Source organism: Nanorana parkeri, unplaced genomic scaffold (assembly GCF_000935625.1).
Source record: "Nanorana parkeri isolate BGI_ZX_2015 unplaced genomic scaffold, ASM93562v1 scaffold2196, whole genome shotgun sequence".
NCBI lineage: Eukaryota > Metazoa > Chordata > Amphibia > Anura > Dicroglossidae > Nanorana > Nanorana parkeri.
The window spans coordinates 143,397-144,618 of record NW_017308464.1 but is presented as its reverse complement, the minus strand read 5'-3'; the positions used below and the strand labels follow the sequence as shown (position 1 = coordinate 144,618).

The following is a 1,222-nucleotide window of genomic DNA, read 5'->3' as shown; positions in this document are numbered from 1 at the left end:
TCGGGGTCGGGGTCGGGGAAGGGGACTGGGGGGGGGGGGGGGGGGGACGCTGTTTTTTTCTGGATCTATAGCAGCATCGACACATTGTAACAGAGGGGAAGGAGGAAGGGAAATGAGACACGGATTGGACACAGAGACCGGCCGATGTCAATGTGAGATGGAGAGGAATGAGAAGAGACGGCTGTGGCTGGTGCGGGTCCTCATGGGAGGGGCTAATTCTCCATTCTATTTCGTTTGGGTCCCGCCCCCGCGGATCCGCGTGATGCAGCGACCATGAATGTTTCCTACCTGCTGCTGGTTCTCCCTCTGGGAATGGAGTCGCGCCTGGATGCATTCGCGGGTCTCCTGGAAGGCCTGCCTCTGCGACACCTCCGCGGGGTAATGCGTGCAGATCCCAACGATGTTCGTACACAAGAAAATCAGGACGTTGGACACCACCTGAAAGAAAAGCACCGGCAGTGAGACTCAGCACCGGGACCAGGTTGTTGGTGATGATCCAATCCAACAATTGTTCATCACTGACATCGGACGTGACATGGACAGCGGTGTCCTTGTGGGGAAGTTCCTGGCCCCCAAGTTACCCTCTCTACATTTAGTCCTGCTTTGCACAAGCAGGACTAAATGTAGAGTGAGGCAGCCGATTGTTTGTTTACATGTCATCTCGGCGATGTCCTCCCCCTCCTCCCCTCCCCCCTCCCCCCTGAACTTACCTCTCTCCTCTGGTTCCGGGCTCCGCCGCCGAGTCTCTCACTGCAGTGAGCAGAGCGGCCGGGTTAAAAGTAACCCCGCCGCTCCGTGTAGACAGTGAGAGGGGAGAGCTGTGCTAGAGACCCTGTATTGGAGGTGGCAGTGTCAATAAAGAGAACCTGTCACCTCCAAATGCTATCACACAGTAATCATTCCCCATTGCAAATGCAGCTTGATGAATCAGGGCCCGTGGTGGCCAATTGGTTGTATCTCGGCAGCCGCTGAGGCGGGGGCGCTGATATATAAATAATATGAAAATATATGAAGCAGCAAATGTATAAAAATGAATGTGTCCCATCAGAAGTAACTTTAAGATGACAGGAAGGGCTCAGAAGACGTTTCCTGGCCGGGAAGTCACGACTAGCGGATTGAGGAGTGAACGGATTGCTCCCGCCTGGATGCTGTGCAGACCCTTCTGATGCCGGTGTTGCTATGGAAACGCATTTCCCCCCCCCCCCCCCCGCCTGTGGCGCGC

The 1,222-nt window shown here is 55.5% G+C and overlaps 1 protein-coding gene across 1 annotated transcript in view; it reads right to left on the bottom strand.

Moving 5' to 3' along the window:
* LOC108801019 (adenylate cyclase type 5-like) overlaps positions 1–1,222 on the bottom strand; it is a gene marked incomplete at its 3' end in the record, with an annotated part of 119,668 nt that overhangs the window by 49,673 nt on the left and 68,773 nt on the right. The window contains exon 2 of the mRNA XM_018572989.1: positions 289–438. Coding sequence (XP_018428491.1) covers positions 289–438 — 150 coding nt within the window. The remainder of the gene's footprint in view (positions 1–288; positions 439–1,222) is intronic.